At 43.8% G+C, this 16,997-nt stretch overlaps 8 protein-coding genes across 8 annotated transcripts; 4 read left to right on the top strand and 4 right to left on the bottom strand.

The window, feature by feature from the left end:
- Window positions 1–1,409: 1,409 nt before the first annotated feature.
- Window positions 1,410–4,281, top strand: L199_000366 (uncharacterized protein; the record flags this gene model as incomplete). Its single annotated transcript, XM_064886133.1, has 3 exons — window positions 1,410–1,967; window positions 2,035–3,060; window positions 3,121–4,281. 3 exons carry the CDS (start codon window positions 1,410–1,412, stop codon window positions 4,279–4,281), a joined length of 2,745 nt encoding a protein of 914 aa, XP_064742205.1.
- A 746-nt stretch (window positions 4,282–5,027) lies between these two features.
- L199_000365 (uncharacterized protein) lies at window positions 5,028–6,722 on the bottom strand (the record flags this gene model as incomplete). The annotated part of the gene is made up of 5 exons (XM_064886132.1): window positions 5,028–5,990; window positions 6,152–6,247; window positions 6,312–6,350; window positions 6,431–6,507; window positions 6,635–6,722. The coding sequence occupies 5 exons, from the start codon at window positions 6,720–6,722 to the stop codon at window positions 5,028–5,030; spliced, it is 1,263 nt and encodes a 420-aa protein (XP_064742204.1).
- A 479-nt stretch (window positions 6,723–7,201) lies between these two features.
- L199_000364 (uncharacterized protein) lies at window positions 7,202–8,418 on the top strand (the record flags this gene model as incomplete). The annotated part of the gene is made up of 5 exons (XM_064886131.1): window positions 7,202–7,211; window positions 7,291–7,360; window positions 7,438–7,501; window positions 7,582–7,611; window positions 7,690–8,418. 5 exons carry the CDS (start codon window positions 7,202–7,204, stop codon window positions 8,416–8,418), a joined length of 903 nt encoding a protein of 300 aa, XP_064742203.1.
- Window positions 8,419–8,983: 565 nt separating this feature from the next.
- Window positions 8,984–10,188, bottom strand: L199_000363 (uncharacterized protein; the record flags this gene model as incomplete). Its single annotated transcript, XM_064886130.1, has 5 exons — window positions 8,984–9,251; window positions 9,361–9,534; window positions 9,640–9,721; window positions 9,821–10,036; window positions 10,125–10,188. 5 exons carry the CDS (start codon window positions 10,186–10,188, stop codon window positions 8,984–8,986), a joined length of 804 nt encoding a protein of 267 aa, XP_064742202.1.
- A 1,291-nt stretch (window positions 10,189–11,479) lies between these two features.
- On the top strand, window positions 11,480–12,540 carry L199_000362 (uncharacterized protein; the record flags this gene model as incomplete). The annotated part of the gene is made up of 5 exons (XM_064886129.1): window positions 11,480–11,593; window positions 11,678–11,767; window positions 11,849–11,925; window positions 12,031–12,184; window positions 12,277–12,540. 5 exons carry the CDS (start codon window positions 11,480–11,482, stop codon window positions 12,538–12,540), a joined length of 699 nt encoding a protein of 232 aa, XP_064742201.1.
- A 416-nt stretch (window positions 12,541–12,956) lies between these two features.
- L199_000361 (uncharacterized protein) lies at window positions 12,957–13,714 on the bottom strand (the record flags this gene model as incomplete). The annotated part of the gene is made up of 3 exons (XM_064886128.1): window positions 12,957–13,133; window positions 13,262–13,393; window positions 13,484–13,714. 3 exons carry the CDS (start codon window positions 13,712–13,714, stop codon window positions 12,957–12,959), a joined length of 540 nt encoding a protein of 179 aa, XP_064742200.1.
- Window positions 13,715–14,196: 482 nt separating this feature from the next.
- On the top strand, window positions 14,197–15,724 carry L199_000360 (uncharacterized protein; the record flags this gene model as incomplete). Its single annotated transcript, XM_064886127.1, has 2 exons — window positions 14,197–15,033; window positions 15,185–15,724. The coding sequence occupies 2 exons, from the start codon at window positions 14,197–14,199 to the stop codon at window positions 15,722–15,724; spliced, it is 1,377 nt and encodes a 458-aa protein (XP_064742199.1).
- A 522-nt stretch (window positions 15,725–16,246) lies between these two features.
- On the bottom strand, window positions 16,247–16,909 carry L199_000359 (uncharacterized protein; the record flags this gene model as incomplete). The annotated part of the gene is made up of 4 exons (XM_064886126.1): window positions 16,247–16,350; window positions 16,487–16,494; window positions 16,586–16,644; window positions 16,727–16,909. 4 exons carry the CDS (start codon window positions 16,907–16,909, stop codon window positions 16,247–16,249), a joined length of 354 nt encoding a protein of 117 aa, XP_064742198.1.
- Window positions 16,910–16,997: the final 88 nt, after the last annotated feature.

Here is a 16,997-nt window from a genome sequence, read left to right as displayed (position 1 = left end):
ATCGCAAGTGCATGGAGATAATTGATCATGTATCTCTAGGAGGTAGTAGACGACGAACTTTTCTATATATACTTGACGGTCTATAGAGCCTCTCAATTCTATTCGTTGCTCGTTGCTCGTGCCTTCCCTTCCATACTACCTACTCTCGACAAAAGGTACAAGAAAACCGGGAAACTGGAAAAGTCTTCAGCAGACTACTCTGTGATAACTTAATCAAGCGTCCTGTCAGATTTGTACCAATCGAAGAAATCGTTAGTTCACTTATTTCGGAGACGAATAACATCCAAATTAGGACTAGCTTCCCAAAAGATCAGGTTCCACTTTACCCCTCACTTCGATCCGTCTCCTTCTTTCTTCATCCCTCATACATAACACCGTTTCGAATTCGTCATTCGTGATCCGCACAGACATCAAGAACACCTGATCCTTACTCAAGTGCCATCTGTCTGTACCTGTATGGACGAACTGCATACGGTAAAGTGGGACTGTGCAGCTTGATCGATACAAGACTAAAACGATCTAAAGGTAAATAATAAAGTAAGAAAAGGGACGCGACATACTACCATTGCGGCCGGCCGACCGGTTTGTACGTACTACTACTTTGTTACTAGCGTTCCTATCTCTTTGCCTCATTTCGTTAACTACCCTTTCCGACATCTTTTCAACTTCTCCATAGGTACCTTATACAATTTCTCAATTCTGTATGATTGATCATATTGTCATCTGTCATAATACTTCCCAGCTGAGCTGAAAGAGACATCATTCCAATTTTGTACATATCTCATGTCTCTCATCACCAGCTCGACGATTCGGGCTCAGTAATCATCAATCGAAAATAGGGTCCTACTTCTCCTTCGATCGGGCAGAAAAAGGGGGGGGAAAGGTAGTACTTGTAGAGGAAACGAAGAAAAAAACGCGTTTTCATTACGCGATAGCAAGAAAGTGCGAAAGGAAGGATAAGGAAAAACGAGGTCGAGGTGAGTATCATCTATCTGCTATGCTTCTAGCTCCATCACCCATCACAGACAGAGACAGATGGAAAGATCATCGGAATCAACCCGATTGACCTTGTATGGTGAAACGTTGTCACTCCTCTTCAACCCTTTCCACACAAGTCACCCTCACCCTCACCCTCACCCTCACCCTCTTGCTCTTCGGTACCTCGTGTGTTATCGCAATTGAGATGGCATGCTATGTGCATGTGTCCTGAATGCGATCGAATATCCGTGAATCGTTACCAAATGTAACGCTGACTCGTGTATCGTATACCTCTTCACCGAAATTCTGAACTTTCTTCATCAAGAGGTCATAGGTGAGTGAGCGGACTGTCCTGTTTTGTCTGATATTGTTCTATGAGTAGAAATACACCACGATGGTAGTTGACTATATAATATATATATCACACAGTCATGGACCCAACTGGCCATTATCCGCCTACATCCTCCGCATCCTCATCTACTTCTTTCCCTATTTATCATCACCCGAATCCATATCACAATGAAACGAACGCAACGATGTATATAAGACATAACCAGTCGTGTCACCACCACAATTCTCATTTCAATCAATCACAAGATTCACTTCTCCAACACATATCGCCCGATTTATCTCAACAGCAGTCATTACCCTCTGTTCAGGTGACCCATCCGACTCCTACCAAAGCGATGAAGTTCCGCAGAAAGTCTTCAGATGCTCTAAGCGTCTCTACAGCGAGCTCATTCGACCCCTCTCCTGTAGGTCAGATGCAGCTCTTGCCTTCACCCGGAACGGGTACATTAGACGTAATGGTCGAGAACAATATGCCAAGAGTTCCTCGAAGTAGACCAAGATCACCAGAGCTGGAGTTGGAGGACGATGACAGTGAGGCCGAAAGGATACGGTTGGAAGAGAAACAAGCTAGAATTAGAGAAAAGGGCAGAGAGAGGCAGAGAAGAAAGAGGGAAAGAGATAAGAAGAAGGCGAAAGAGGTGAGTTCATGTGCTCCTTGAATCATTCATGTAGTAATTTCGCGCTGAAGCCTTACTATGGATCTAGGCGGAAGCAGCCAATGGCTCATCCTCACATCTTCCCGTTCCGTCAAGTAGCACTCAAACAAAAACTCCTTCTCAAGCACTGTCCATCTCCGTACCTTCTTCTGTATCCTCCATCGCATCGTCTCTACCACAATCAGCATCGTACTTCTCCATATCTCCTTCGCATCCATCTTTCGGTATACCCACTGGGTCTACATCTGCCTCAGGCACTTCCACACCCGCAACGCTTTTCTCGCCTGCCGACTCTACGCCTGGCTTGGGGTATAGTCCCGACACTTCGATGAGCGCCAGCCTGTTTAGCTTGGGACTAGACGCTTCAATGACTAGTGCAATGCTCGAGATACCCTCTGATAAACCTAACAAACGGAATCCTCGAAGTAAAGCCAGGGCAGCATCGACCAGTGTCACCTCTTCAGCTAATTCACGAAAGGTTTCGCCCACACCGCTGCTCACCGGGCTACCTCAGCCTATTAGAGAATCAAAACCACCTGTGATCAAATCCGCTAAGAGAAGGAAATCCGAACCTCAAACCGATGAGCTTGTCAATCTGGGAGGTTTAGGCGTAATGACGAGTCGAGAGGATCCTCCGGCCCATAGCATCTGGCAAACTAAATCGAGTGATAATACCAGACCTCATCCACGTCGAACAGCTTCTGATGGGGTGGTCATCAAATCGAGTCATGACAGGGAACGAGAATGGGGTGCCAGATCACCTACGCCACCACCAGTACCCAGTCTGCCAGATGAATATCGACAAAACAAGGTCTTACGCCCTTCTCCCAGTACTGATACCGTCTCGGATGCTGTTTCGGCTCCTTCGGTACAAGCAGAGATCTTCGCCGATAGAATGGTCTTCCTCCTGAATAAGGATGAAGGAGAGACCGGCTGGCTCAGCAACCACATAGGTCTGAACAACAGTGATATAGACGAGATGAAGAATGCCCTGAAGGGCGTATACGATAAATGGTTGCTGGAAAAGGGCATGAAAGAGATGAGTCTAGATTCCAGCGAAGGTATGGGTAGTCAGGTAAGTTCGCTTTATATCATAATCACTTTGTATCTGTAACTTATGTTCACGACCGAGTAGCCATCCTCAGCAAGTATGACACCTTCAACTACATACATGACTCAACCGTCTGTTCCCGCTTCTCCAATCATCAACTCCACCAACTCGGCTTCGGGTTTCTTCACACCTGTCCCCTCACGTACGAGCTCTCGTCGAGGCGACAAACGACCTACAATCACCGTGCCGAACGCTGCCGGAAATTCAGCAACATCCCAGACTCCCTCGCATACCCGTCAAAGATCACTCTCAAGTGCATCCATGATGGCGAGGGGCTTGCACATTACGTCGGTGACTCCCGTACAAGTCCAACAATGGTCGCATCCTGCTACACCGACTTTACCTCAAGAGGGCAATGCTAATCTTGGTACAGACCCTCGTTCAGACGATACTGCTTCACCCGTCAACTCATCTTTGCAAACCCCTTCTACCGGCCAAGGTTCTTTCCCGATCTCCGACCAAATGACAGTTTCTCATGGACACTGGCGTTCAGCTACAGATCCGACTGGCCAAAGAGCCTATACTACCGCACAGCATGAACAGCATACTCCGTTCCAAGATCCAAGTATGCAGCAAAACAGCCACATCTGGAATGTGCCCAGCACATGTCCTTCAGCGCACCAGATGAATTATGGTCAATTGGAAAGCCCACTTGCTACCACGGCTATCAACAAGGCCGATCAGATGGGTATGCCACCTCCTCCGACGACCTCAACAGGTACAGCCGCACAGCATCCTGGTAATATCGGTGGAAATGCGAATACTGTAGGGCTCAATGGAATTTCTCCGGTTGTACATGTCGAATCATCTCAAGGGTATCAAGGACATCAACGTCATTTCAGTACACCTGTCACCTCCCGGACTCAACCTATCTCAGATCGCAACATTATGGCTATTCCTTTCACTCCTGAGACCCCTGTACCAGTTCGAGGTCAGAATCATACGACGATAGACGGTAATTTGATTACATCCATGCCGATGTGGTACAATTCCACTTTCATGTCGCACCCTGATTCTCAGGTCTTACAATCACCGATTGTCGAACGAGGCCACGGGCATGGGCATAGCCATGGACATCTGACGACCATCAGACCAGAGCATGGGCAGGATTTGGATATGGAGATGAGTGAATTCGCTCATGTCAGTACCAGTCAAGGTCAGGGCCAGGGTCAACATGGGTTCTGACTTTGTCAAACAATCGGATGATGGATGATTCCACCAATAACATCTTGTGTATATAAGGGATACCATAAATTTGTGAATACAGATGGCGAATCTCGATTGAAATTTGATCGAGATCTGGGTTTGACGAGGAATTCGATTTTTTAACGATACGAACAAATACATTTTAACGAATTTAACGCCATTTTTCTTTTAAACGAAACCTAACGAGCTTATAACGACCTATCGAAATAAATACAATACAATTGGATTTTGAATCACAAAGAGGGAAGACAACAGGGGACCATAGAAAAGTAGACAAGTAGATCAGTAGAGTATGTGAGAAAACGAGAATTATTGGATGAGAAGAAGGTGCGAAGAAAAAGATATCTCGTATATCAGCTTTGTAAATATAAACTGTTAGATGTGAAATCGAAATAACCTCTTAACAAAACAACAAAATCGACCTGAACCTGAACCCCTCAAGGTAAACTTATATGTACTATATATGCGAGTTCATACAGATTTCCTATATATGTGCAGTTGTACAAATCTCGATATTGAGGGGGAAGATAACATACAGTATATATATATATATGTTATGCACATTCATGTAAAGTATCGCATTAACTCTGCGATTTGAGGCTTGCATCTCATCCATATCAAGTTTACATCTACAATTATGGATGCCGATGCTACGTTATAACTCTGTAGTGATTCCACATGATCCCAGATCCCATCTATCTATCTTGTCTAATCTTACTGGTATGTTATATTCTCTCATGCCATATCACCCCTTGCCCTTGCTTACTCTCTTCCGCCTTTTCCCTATCTATCCGCTTAGCCTTAGCTCTAGCAAGTTCAATCTGCTTTTTGAAATAACCTCGTATTTTCTTCGCTCCTCTCAGACCATACCTTACCAATAAGACTATAGCATATACAAATGATTTGCTAAACCCCACAAGGGCAGGAAGGGGTTTCCAACTTTTTGGATGTATCGTCAAAGGTGGTAAGGACCTATCAAACTCCCTCCATCTACTTGGTGTAAACCATCTCAAAGCTTCTACTATACCATTCCGCTTAACTTCCTTATCAGACATCTGTCGATTCTTTTCTGCTTCTTCCTCTTCTTGCGATTTCAATATAAATCGATGGCTGAAGTTCCCAGGTATAGGTTGAATCTGACTTTTAGATAATTTCTCTTCTATCCATCTTAGTATTCTTACATCTTTAGGTTGCGGTAGAGAAGTAGTATAGATTGATAATACCGATGGTAATACCCCTTCCTCCTTGCGTTTCGGTAAGTGTAATGATAATCTATGAGATAGGAGTGTATCTGTGAATAATCTATCTCCAATCACCAAAATCTTCAAATCATCCACTCCAACCCCCACTTCTTTCGACTGCTGTGAATCTTCCCCTGCCGATTCAGATATAGGATTGGGATTACGTTCCACAGCGACTCTATCACCTTTACGAGCTGACGTAGGATCCTGACCATAACCCAATAAAGGTTTTTGAACCACTTCATCCTCCCATCTTTCCCATAACATCTTTTCATCCTCTTGTTCATCCTTCCATACCTTCTCACTACCTTGGATTATCCTCTTACGGTTCGTTATCGGTTGACCTAGTTGACCTTTAAAATATGATATGATAGATCTAGAACAACCTGGTTTGTTCTGTGAGTGGATTAGGATAGGAGCTCGGAGGGACAGAGAAACTGATTCGGCCTATAAGAACAAAAACAAGAACAAGAACAAGAACAAGAATTAGCATTGGCTTTAGCTTTCAGAAATGAGGGTTATTTTCTCGTATGTATGTGAAGATACCTTTCAACAAAAATAATGTGCGTTGTGACACACTGTGTTGTATGTTCGCACAAACCACTCACAGCTATTCCACCTGGATCTTTCCTTGTTCCAGCTGAGTTGGAGACGATCAATACTCGTCCAGGTTCGAATGTCTGCAGCAAATCGTTCCAGGCGGTCTGTATCGTATCAACACTATCAAGTCAGCAACTTGAGGTTGACAAGAGAACTCAGGTCACTTACCTGATAAGGAGGATAGATCTCATCTCTATTAGGTAAAGTCTATTCACAACGATTGAATGAGTATACACAACTCACGTAAATGTACATGTACATTAGGAGGAATATGCCATACCACTCACCAGACAATTATCTTTATCCACTACCACTGCATTGTATCCCTCTTTCTTCAAAGATCTGAAATCGACTTGAGCGATACCTGAGGCGTGACAAGTAGGGAATTAGCTTTCATCTCCCTACGATGAGTCTACACAGAACTGAGGCCGTGGACAAAGAGTAGACTAGGTAAGGCGAATCGTGAGCATGTTGAGGAAGGGGGAGCTCACTGGGTACTCTTATATGAGGCCTTAGCAACTTGGGTCTAACAATTCCAGTAAGATAGATAAAGATATTGGGTAGTTGAAAAGGAGCCATCGTTTTGTTTTTGGTTTATACTACCATTGAACTCCGAGATCCCGTGTCCGATTTGTCCAAACCTTTGAATCTGGTTGAATCACAATCGCTTGATCACTTGACAGTGCGTTCTGCCTTCAGCCTGATGCAGGGTATGTGGTATCCTATCACAATGAGGGTATATTCCATTGAAGATGTATGGAAGCAGTTTCAACGAAGACAATTTAATCTTAACACTCACCTGGGCTGATGTTCAAAGGTTCGGACAAGTGGACTTCCCGTCGGAATGGGGTAAGGGTACCTTACGTAAGTGAATGAACCTCTGCTTCAACCCGGGTCCGCGTTCAATGTTCTGTTCTGGTGTTTACTGCATTTTCTCTTTCATATTTGCAAACACACGAAGTCCGACTTACAGTACGACCTTCAAGTATAGTCATAGATAGCAAAATTCCATCAACTGTAATTAGGAAAGGAAGGGTTTCTGAGTGGAAAAGTTCAGAATGTCACATTGTCAGTATCCCCCTTCTACCCGTGTTCCTCTTCCGCTAAACCCGCAGATACTGACGACATTATAATCTACATTATGCAGTTCGAAGGAATTTCGGTAGATTTACAAGTTCCTCTGCGAGCGAGCATTATCAAAGGCAGTTGACGGCTCCGTACGTCTGCACTCTATCATCTAATGATGTCAAAAAGGGGATAAAATAGCTGATATTGGTGATTTCCCGATGGACAGCGTCAATAAATGGAAGAAACAATGGGTTACTCCTGTTGGACTAGCACCTGAAAGTTCATACAAGGTGAGTAGTCCAAAATTATCATGACACCTAAGTACGCTGTATGTTGATGCAGACTGTCGATTTGACCCAATGTCACGTAGATATGTAAATGGGTCAAACAGAAAGAAAAGGTAAATACGACGTTACCATCCTCATGACTTGATCACATCTCCATCCGTAGCTTACTGACTATATGATTGGGATTGTAGGCCAAACTGACAGGAGCTATAGAAGTGGATGATAACACGCCTATACCAGAAGAAGGCGAAGGTGATGAAGATGAAGACGCAGGTGAAGATCAGGAGATGGAAGAAGATGATCAAGATCAAGATCAGAATGAAGATGAGGGAGACGAAGGTGAAGGGGAAGGTGAAGGGGAGAACGATGAAGAAGAAGATGGTAAAGCAACTACTACTTCTGCTCAAACCCCTGCTCCCGCCGTCACAGTGGATACCGCAGACACCACGACACAAACCCCGCCGCAGCCCGAACCTATATCAACAACAGCGAAAGAAGGAGAAGAATCCTCCACCAAACCTACCGATGCAGCTGTAGATACGCAGGAGAAGGAAGTGGTGCCGACATCTACGACTATCGAGAAGGAGAAAGAATCCACACCTGCACCAGAAAAGGAGAAAGAAGAGAATCATGAGTCTACCATTCCGGCGCATCAAACCATCCCTTCAAACGCCATTGAGATCCACCCCATCGCACCTTCCGCGACGGAAAGCGGTTTGGGTGAAATCTCGACTGAGCCATTGATGGAGATGGAAACTCGTCCGGCTGAAGATTCAGCAGAAAAGATGGATATTGAGGAGGAGCCAAAGGAGAAGGTGGAGGAAGAGGATAAAGGATTGGTTCATGGTGAGATGGATGCTCCGACGAAAGCTTTGGAGGTGGAAAATACAGAAGTCCCCAAAGAGGTGGAAAAGGAGTAATATCTTAGATTTCATCAGACTTGGATCAAACAATGTACTAATAGATTGGAATAGAATGTATTGTACTGTATTTATCTGAGTGTTCGAAAACGTAATCCTGTAAATCAGTACAACAAGTGTTGAACAATACTAACACTTAACACTGGATGTCAAATTGTCATTACTTCGAAAGACCAGTATCATGTGTATATCTGATTATCACTAAGATCGAATTCCACTTCGATGTCCTTCTGGCGCAGTTCTGTTTATCGATGGATTTGTGTGATCTCAGAGATGACAATATACTTGGATTTTTCTACTTCTGTTTCTGTTTCTGCATGAAATATAGAAAAGGAACGTATAAGAGAAAATTTCGAATAATACTTCTTTACCCCTACTTCCTTCCATCATTCGTTCCTCCATTCCTCCATTCAGCCTACATCTACGTCTACCTCCCCATTCCTTCTTCCCTCTTCAATCTTACATATTCAGCCACCTATCCCTTCTCATGGCGTACTTCAACATCACCTACGTCTTATCCTCAGTCAACTATCTGATTATCCTTCCTTCCCTCACATTCCTTATCTTATCTTCTACCAGCTTGAGCCTGAGCAGCAGCCGGACCTTGACCTTGCGCTTGACCTTGTCCAGCGATCAAAGGTGCTCCACCCCAAGTAGCTATAACCCTCTTCAAGGTATTCCAGACATTCTGAACTACCGGTGGTTTACCGACGACAAAGTTATTTATGTAAGAGGTGACGTTGGTGATGGCAGATTTGGTGAATGGGGAAGCGTGATATCGTAGTCGGACGAAATGGACCATGAACAATGGTGCGATGAATGATTGTCTGAATCTACATGATATATAAACGATGCTATATCAGCTTTGTTCTTTGTATACGCTTCACTTCGTTTTCTCCTCATATCCATGATGTTGTTGTTGTTCAGAAACAGATAACTCACGTCAACACACCCAAAATGAGTCTAACGCAAATTAACAATTCGCAGTAAGCTACGAATCGCATAGCAACGTCGTAGTTGCTTTTAACCCAAAGTTGGATTTTCCTAGAGATAGTTTCGAGGAAGACGGGTGGTCTTTGTGCTTGGGCTTGACCTTGAGTACCTTGAGCTGGTGGTCTGAAAGTGGACGTCACATAAAAGTCAGCTTACGTAGGTTGAGAGATTTGCCAAAAGTCGTTGCGCAAAAAGGAAAGGAAAGGCGACGACAAGGTGAAAACTTACGGTACAAGTTTGGGTATGATGTTAGTTCGGAGGAAAGTCAAACAGTGGAAAAGAGAAAAGGTCGCAAATGGAAGGATGGAGACTGTAACATACAGACCAAATAGTTAGCAACGGGGGAGGAATTATTATCAAGCTTAAGCTCATATCTAGCATCAATGTATTTCCTCCATGTATGACTCACCATTAACGGGCTTAGCGACCCACCAATAGAGCGCCAGAATGGCATATTGGACATTCTCATCTACCAATGCTCTTCTCAACCAGGCTTGGTTCAGTTGTGGTTTACCTAGTGATTTGTAAACTACGATAGAGTACGACAAAAGGGCACCGGTGAATGCTAATTTGTATGATTTGGTGGGTGAAGGTCGGAATAATACGGTTTGAAGTAGGACGTATGCTACGATCGAGAACATACAACATAGGTCAGCTACACCTGCATACAGTACAAGACAACATGCTGTAAAGATATGTCCTTATTCACTTACCCGCTGAGACGAGCATTACACCATGTCCAAAGGCCCAGAGATAATGTGGATCGACGGCTGGCATGTTGATAGTCGGGTGATCTGTTTGTTCAAAGTGAGACTGTGGTAATTGTTTGTACGTGAGCTTTGAATAGTCTGATGACCTTGGATGGTCTGGACTGATGTGTTGATGTTTCTGTTGCTGCGTATACAGATGGATGTTATCGAAAAGGAAAAGGTTGTGACATGAAAACATCAGTCATTCAACTTGAGAGTACTGTGATGACATTACATTCCGCATCCGCATACGTCACTAACAACTAATCTCAATGGCTTCCCCCACATGGACATGGCCTAGGTGAACGTGGCACATCCCTTCTATGGAATATTTATACGGGAATATACGGTGTTAGGCATCAATGGCAATCAATACTTGGATGCATTTTTCATACATAAGTCAGATCCAGACCTTGATATCTCCATTGTCAGTCAAGTAAAAAACAAAAGCCTCCAAGGTGTGTCATGATGAGAGCGGTGTAGATATTGACTGTCACACCTATCTCTTGTACATCGCCAATCTCTGGCCGAGTTCCCAAATTGCGAACGTCCAGTCCATCAAGGGTATCAAAACGATTTCTCACGAGGTTGATATCCAAAAACAAAGGCCCCTTCGAAGGGTGCAAATCATCCTCGTGATGACAACTACAATCTTGACATCCTATCATGGTACTCGTACTACTGTACCGTTTCAGAGAATCTCACCCCAAGCGAATTTATCGTCAATCGAAAATCAGACAAAAAGATCAACCTTCATCCTGACTTCTGACAGCGCATTGACCACCTCACCTTGTCCTGAGGTAAAAGCTAATTTCACCATCCTCGTTCCTAGAGGGCTCGTGCTCGTCTCCAAATCCGTTGGTATTGTTCTCGACCTTTTGATGATCTGCGTTTGAGACCTTTGCTCCACTAATTTAGGAAATAGAGATGAAACTGAACTAAACAATCGATCGATGGGACCTTCTATAAGACATCTTCTGCCAAGGACTCTTCCCCCTTTATCAGTACTGTCGTTGACGTCAGAACCATCAATGAGAATGAACACACAATCATCCTTTGAGGGTTTCATCACCCTCGTGTATGATGTAATGTCATATCAACGAAAATTTAGTGACAGCACTGTGAAATGCGTCAAAAATGCATGTTTCAATGAGAACGACTCGAGGTCAGAGAGGTATATATATGATCAATACCTGGTTCAGCACTTGACCAATTTTATGCTCACCCCATCAATCGAAATACCATCTTCAAGTGTGATTGTTCCATTCCATTGGTACCAACAACATAGAATAGTGAAGGAGAGCAATCATACAGTAATCATGGCATTCGGAAGAAAACGAGGTACCACCACTACCACCACCACTACCGAGACTGGTACAAGGACGAGGAGAAGATCACCTCTCATACTTGGACTTGCCGCCTCTGCTGTATTGGTGAGCGAGAATGATCATAATATCGTCGATCTCAACTTCATATGAGATGTTCATGAGATAATCGTTGTGATTTGACTTCTTCAGATCGCCACGCTCTTCTTCTGGCTTTCAGCATTCTCTGTACCCTGCATTGATTCGATCCACTATGTCCGCACGAGAGAGAACGATGTCAAGGTGGGTGTCTAATTAAATCTTCCACCGCAAAAAAGCCAAAACGAGGATACTAACACTTTCATTTGACATGTTACTTGACAGTTCGGTAATTTCGGTTGGTGTGCCGGGGCACCCTTGAATGGGTTGGTAGCTGGAAAAGCATGTCATCAACATGTAGGGTGAGTGATCACTCTCATTTCCCAGACAGATCTTCGTTTCACTTCATCACCATTCCCCGCTTCGAAATTCGGCTGATGACAAAGTTGATCTTTTCCTTTTCGCAGATACAACTTCCGACCTTGGATCCCAGGTGGTAAATCCGCTACCGGAGCTCTCATCCTGGTAGCTCTCACAGCTGGGTTCGGATCTCTTGCATTCTTATCGTTACTTCATTCAGTCATCAATATCGCTTCTGGAGCTGCAAGCTTTGGTTTGACTGTGAGTACGAATATCCTGCCCACATGTTCCTTTCAGACATCTTGACGTATCATTTTTCACTGGCTGAGCTGATATGATCTTCGTCCTGTTAGCTCTTCACTACCCTCCTCGCTACCATCTCATTCTTCCTCATCACCATCATCTTCGGTACAGCCCACCGTCGATTCAACAACGATAACCTCGATGCTCACTATGGCGCTGCGTTCGTCCTAGTCATCCTGGGATGGTTGATTTACCTGTTCTTGGCTATCCCTTTGGTATTTTTGGGATGGTTCAAGCAGAGAAGACATCATACCACAACTGCTCATATCAGGGGAGATACCAACCATACTACCAACGTCACCATTCGAGCGTGATAAGTGTGCATGGGCGTAAGATGTTTATAGATGGGTTAACACAATATCACGAATATCATCATATCTTCGTATACTATAATTAGATTACATTGAGTTAAATCACATTAGCTTATGGAGGAGAGATCTTGATTCATCAGTAGAAACACTTTGCTGTACAGTTCAATATCATATTCTGGTAGTTATCAAGAGATCCAATGCGAGTCGTTAGCAGAGAGAGAAAGTGAGATGTATATCCTTACAATATTTACTGACTCACAGCAGACCTGAGACAAGAAGATGGATGCTTCGCATTGGATACATGTGCTTTGATTACTTCTTTCATCATTTCTCATAAACGATTCTGGTTCGACTTTGGGATGATTATCAAGTCTTCTTGAGTCCACTACTATGCCGAGCTAGGCTAAACCAGGCCAGCCCTAATCATCCTTATCCTCGCCTTCCCTCTTGCTCCAATCTAGCCAACTTCCAACATAGTTCCTAACGTTACCATAACCCTTCTCGCCGGCCAGCTCAGCAGCGTTGGCAGATCGTTTACCCGATCGACAGAAGAAGATTATATTTTGGTCGTAAGTTGGTTTGGAGAATGCGAATTCCTGTTTGGGCGGAAGAATAATGGGTAGGATTATGATCATTGAATATAGTAGGGAAATGGGTATAATGTATGGTATGAAATCATCAGCTCAGCTTTGTATTATAGTGGGTGTTGTCAACTGCAACTGACTTTTTGGAAATCACCTGGATTGAAACCTTTATCCAAAGCGTCCTTCAACCTTGATAGAGGTAAGTTGACCGCAGAGGGGATGGAGCCTAGGGCAACTTCGTCTGGTTCCCGTACGTCTACAATGAGGATGTCCTACACAGCCAAAGGTCGGTCAGTCCTTGATCACAAGAGCACAACACACAAGATGATGATGATATTTGGTTGTCAGATGGTATCACTCACATCAGTAGGTTGTTGGGTGATAGGTTTCAATTCTTCATACTTGACGATAGGATCTTTGGCCCAAGCGCTCCTCGAGGTCTTACGAGCTTCATAAAGGAATGGTGAAACTACCATTCGACTGACTGGGGTGGAAGAGATGGGTCGGACGGAGAGAAGAAGAGGGCGAGGAGTAGCCCTGAGGGTTGATCGGATTGATAGAGAGATGGGAGTTGAGGCTTTGGCAAATGACATGTTGAAGAATCGATTCAAAATCAAAATTTAGCTACGTAAATTGATTGATTCTTGTTTATTATTCAGCAGATGGGGTATGTTATATTCGGCCGTTGGAAGAGATAGCTTAGACGAGGATGCAAATATGTACGGGATATCTTGTATTCGGAAGAGTGTCCAGTGACGTGCTTGATGACATTCCTGAGACAGAGATGGATGAATTAATTCCCAAATAACCAGCCACGTGTCTACCAAACGGTTGTACTCAAGATAGCTGATTGCACGGGTTATATATGCCACATCATTGTCCTATCATTCCCTTTGGGCTGGTTTACGTTTTTCGACCAAGTGAGATTTGAGATTTCCGACTTTTATACTTTCACAGATCCTAATCCTAACAGCTATATCAACACACGAGACATACCTCCCCTGTCTGGACTTGTCTCCCAACACCTCTTTCCTCGGCTTTCTTGCTAACTGAACTACCCGTTCGAGCGCTCAAGATGCCAGCTCCATCGTCCATCTGTACCCGACCAGCCTTTCCTCCATCCCTCGCCAGACGATTGGCCAAACGACGTATCAACCCTGCCCGACCTCTTCACACTTCCTCACCTATTCTCAACGTCTCAGTCAAACCCGAACCATCCACAATCCCACCTTCCACCGCCCTATCCGCACTACTATCAAGACTATCTTTACCTTCCAATGACCCCTCGCTACATCCCACTCTGATAGCCTGTCTAACTCATCCATCATACTATTCCGCTCAAGCTCAATCGAACACCAACGAAATACCAGAACTTGAAGTGGTCGACTCCGAATCCTCCTCCTCATCTTCCACATCAACCACAAAAAGCGATAACGAGCTTTTATCTACATTGGGTAATTCATTGTTAGGTCTATTCGCCAGTGAACATATCACCCAGCTTTATCCCCTACTACCAACTCAAGCAGTTAAATACGCCATAACGGCCTATGTCGGTCCATCAACATGTTTGTCCGTAGCTAGAGAGCTGGGGGTGAGCGTACAAGGAGGTGGAAATAACGGTCAAGTACCTGGTTTAGGTAGAGGTTCAAACTCTGCTGGTTTACCTATCAGATGGTCCAAAGTGTATTTGCAAGAGAAGAATTATCAGGATAACATTAGAGGCGAGAATGTAACATCAAAAGGACCTGAGAAGGTTCCTGTTGCAAGGAGGTTTCAGAAATTCATAGAGAAGAAGGAGAATGAAGAAAAAGATATATCGGAAGAGATACGAGGAAGAAGTAATAGAGAGAGTTTCGAGGATGTCGTTGCTTCTACGGTTAGAGCTTTCGTAGGGTTGATCTACCAAGAACAGGTGAGTGGTTATCTGCATGATCGCACCTCATCTCATCTTCACATGATCAGGCCATAACATATCATACCATGTCCCGTCAATTATATGTATCCTGAACAACATATAAATATATGCTATCAAAATTGTACTGACATACTCTTCATTCTATTAGGGAATCCACGCCGCTCGATCATTCGTTCACGCTCACTTCCTCTCGCGTTCCATTGACCTTTCCTCATTATTCAATTTCAAAAACCCCCTTCACATGCTTTCCTCGGTCATTTCCTCCCATCTCTCCTCAGCCGGTGTACCCATCTCAGCCAACCAGGGTGTCATCGAAAAGAGATTATTAGCATCTACCGGTGTAAATTCGCAATCGCCTTTATTCCTTGTCGGTCTGTTCTTACCATCAGGTATAAAATTGGCTGAAGGTCATGGATCGTCTAAGGCCATGGCTGAATACAGAGCTGCTAAGAATGCTTTGTTGAGTCTATTCTTAGTTAGATCAGATCAACCGAATTCTTCTGAAGAAACGGGGTTAGAGCTTGGGTCGATTAGCTTGCCTAGTTCGTTATATGCTTCGTCGGAGAGGTGGTTGACTAATGGAAAGATCAGTGAGAATGTAGATGAGAAGGAGGTGAGTTATAGAGGCGTCAATTGGGGCGGGAAGGAGGTTATAGCGGAAAGTAGAGATTTGAGAAGAAAGTTGTAGAGTACATAGGGTATCATTCTTGCATATATACATATACTAATGACTGGATAGAGGTGATGATGATGGTAACTCAAGTTCGTATTCACATTCTACCGACCCATGCTTAGTGTTAGGCGGGCATGGACATTCGAACATTAGTTGATGATCTTCTGGTGGTATGTCCGTTTATTCATATTTATCTGTCTACTGCTTTGACTGGATGTTCGGGCCGCACAAGAAAGGGGAAGAAGAAAAGACGTGTGACATGTGTGCATGATATTCATATTTGATCGTTATGATGGGTGGAATAATCCTCTCCCCAAGTCACAGAAAGTGACAGCTCTAAGTTACAGGATTTCGTACCTATTGTTTGCAAATATGAACATATAAGTCCAACAGGTTACACCATGGTAGGGGAAAAGACACGAAATCTCGAAACACAAAGAGATAGACGAAAAGTAATTGGAATACTCACATATATTACAACATATCTAGCCCCCTCTTTCTATTTCATCGCTCAGACTTCACTTGATTGAATTTGGGCTATTTCTGGGGTACAGGCGAAATGACATTCTCATGTATATCATCTTGCATGAGATTCTCAATCGCGGTTTCCAAATTATCGATTCGGTGAGACATCTCGTTCACTACGAACACAAAGATATAATCAGCAAGGGTCGTACATGTATCAAGGCCGAGTTGAGCAATGGATATGGTAGATTTCGATAAGTGGACAGAGGATGAAAGTGGTTGTTTAAGGAGGAAATTGATGAGAAGGCTCACTTCGTGCTCTGAGAGTAATAAGAGAGTATATGTTCAGCTCGAGGACTACTATCGCTAGCAGACGAAGATAGGAGTGGGATGAAGGATCAGTAAACTTACAATACCTGATCACTCATCTCGTCAAATCTCGATTCCAACTGAGCCAACAGCGTATCAACCTAGTAGAGTTAATCAATCATAAAACATTAGCTTGGATTCATCAAGGAAAGTATAACCTAGCAAGATCAAATCTCAACTCACAAATCCACATAATTCACCAGGGCTAACTACATCTTTCACTCCCACACCTGCGTTCCCAGCATTAGAACCTTTAGCAGGACTGAACGAGTTGGGTTTATTGATAGTTGATAATCGCTTGGTGGATGATGAAGAAGGGACCAAAGCAGCGGTTGAAGGTTGTTGTTGTTGAGCAGCGCTCGACATGTTGGTTTTCCCTTGCTGCAATCTGAGAGGTGACTATGAATAGGGGGATGTGGATGGTATTCTCAGATGAATGATTATGCTTGAATTG

The sequence above is a fragment of the Kwoniella botswanensis genome, chromosome 1 (genome assembly GCF_036426115.1).
Source record: "Kwoniella botswanensis chromosome 1, complete sequence".
Lineage (NCBI taxonomy): Eukaryota > Fungi > Basidiomycota > Tremellomycetes > Tremellales > Cryptococcaceae > Kwoniella > Kwoniella botswanensis.
Note: the sequence above shows the minus strand (reverse complement) of the source record. Positions and strands in the feature narration are given on the sequence as shown.